Source organism: Protobothrops mucrosquamatus, unplaced genomic scaffold, assembly GCF_001527695.2.
Source record: "Protobothrops mucrosquamatus isolate PMUCROS unplaced genomic scaffold, P.Mucros_1.0 scaffold4504, whole genome shotgun sequence".
NCBI classification, from domain to species: Eukaryota; Metazoa; Chordata; class Lepidosauria; order Squamata; family Viperidae; genus Protobothrops; species Protobothrops mucrosquamatus.
This window is the reverse complement of record NW_015390410.1, coordinates 17,556-19,445: the sequence shown is the minus strand read 5'-3', so window position 1 is coordinate 19,445 and position 1,890 is coordinate 17,556. Positions and strand designations below refer to the sequence as shown.

Below are 1,890 nucleotides of genomic sequence, written 5' to 3'. Positions count from 1 at the left end.
TCTGACACACTCTCTAGGTGTCAGATTGTCAGTTGTTAATTGGTTTGGATTGACGTGCCTCCATTTTAAGTACTGAGCATTTGCGTTAAATCAAGGAAATCAGATCTCTTCACCTATTATCTAGTTAAATATAATGTATACCATTGTGGGCTCCTTCAAGGAGGAAGGCTACATATCAAAAAAAAAAAACAACCTTGTTCTAATTTGTGCACACGTGTGCAATTGGACTTGTGCAAAAATTAAAACGGGATGGAACGGGGAAACGAGGATTTGCGACCAAAAGGCCAACCCTATTCTCTTTCCATTGTAGGAAACGCCGTTGACTCAGTGAGTTGTGGAGCTGTGGGCCAAAGACAGCAGGACGCTTTGATTTTTTGGGGGGGGGGGAGAGAAATGCCACGCGTCAACTTCGCAAGGTGATTTTTTTTTTTTTGAGGTTATTTTCAGTTTCCTGAGAAGCGTTCCTATGAGTGGCGTCTTCAGACACTCCACTTGAGATAGAGGACATGTTGGATTCGGTCAAGTGTGTCCTGGTAGGCGATGCCGCCGTGGGGAAGACGGCCCTGCTGCTGCGCTTTATTTCGGAGACCTTTCCGGATGCTTATCGGCCTACCGTTTACGAAAACACCGGCGTGGATGTCTTCCTGGATGGCAGCCAGATCAGCTTAGGCCTTTGGGATACCGCGGGCAGCGATTCCTTCAAGAGCATCCGCCCTCTTTCCTATCAACAGGCCGACGTGGTGTTGATGTGCTACTCGGTAGCCAATCACGGCTCGTTCCACAGCTTGAGGAACAAGTGGGTGACGGAGATCAGGACCCACTTGCCCCGCATCCCGATTTTGGTGGTGGCTACCCAGATCGACCAAAGGGACACAGGTCCTCACAGCGCCACCTGCATCAGTCCGGTGCACGGCAAGCAACTGGCGAAGGACCTCCGGGCGAAGGGGTACGTGGAGTGCTCCTCCCTGGCCAATCGGGGAATCCAAAAGGTATTCGAGTGTGCCGTGCGGACGGCCGTGAACCAAGCCAAAAAAAGGTCGAGAAGGAACATTTTCTCGGTGAACGAATGCAAAATTTTCTGAAACCGGACCGACCTCGGCAATCGTTTTCTGCCTTTCGCCTCACCGAATGATTGCGTAGCGGAGTAAATACGAGCCTTCCGTTGGGCACTAAGATGGGCCATTCAATCTTGGCATCTGGAACTCTCAAAGCGAATACAAGCAAGGCTGCGGGTTGGATTTCCAGCGGCAAACATGGGAGAGTATGAGTAGCAAGCCGGAGCCTTGTTTATCTATCATTTATCGTGATGGGAATGTTAAAAGAGTTTATTTGCTACTACAGGTTCTGTTGGATTCGTAAAAGGGGCTGTTTTCTACGCCTGAGATAATGGATGGATAATTTATATGGCAGACTTAATAGAAGCTTGGGGACTGAATAGGTCAGGAAGATGTGAAATAAACCAAGCCAATTAAATGTCTTTTTCCTCAAATGTATTGTGGAGAGTGGTGTCTGCTAACAATTTTGAACATTCTGGTACTGAGAACAATCTTTTCCACCTTTCACGTGTCAAGGGATCAGATTTCCTGGTGGGGGAAACAATAGATCCTACCAGATCATTTTAACTTGGTTTAATTTATACTTTATCTCATTCTGGAAGAATGCTACATTGTCCCGATAGTAGTACTTTCAAGCTGCCAGTGTGAAAATAAGATATATATTCTATCCTCTGGTTTAAGACAAGAGATTTCCTTCTGAATGGCTCTGATGCTCCTAGTAGGATGTGGATGGAGATACACAGACTGTTACTACCGTTAATAATAGTAGTAGTAGTAGTAGTAGTAGTAGTAGTAGTAGTAGTAGTAATAATAATAATAATAATAATAATAATAA

General features: G+C 45.7%; 1 protein-coding gene across 1 annotated transcript; it reads left to right on the top strand.

The window, feature by feature from the left end:
- The first annotated feature begins 463 nt into the window (after window positions 1–463).
- On the top strand, window positions 464–1,460 carry RHOH (ras homolog family member H). The gene has a single exon (XM_015828438.1). The coding sequence runs from the start codon at window positions 507–509 to the stop codon at window positions 1,080–1,082; it is 576 nt and encodes a 191-aa protein (XP_015683924.1). The 5' UTR covers window positions 464–506; the 3' UTR covers window positions 1,083–1,460.
- Window positions 1,461–1,890: the final 430 nt, after the last annotated feature.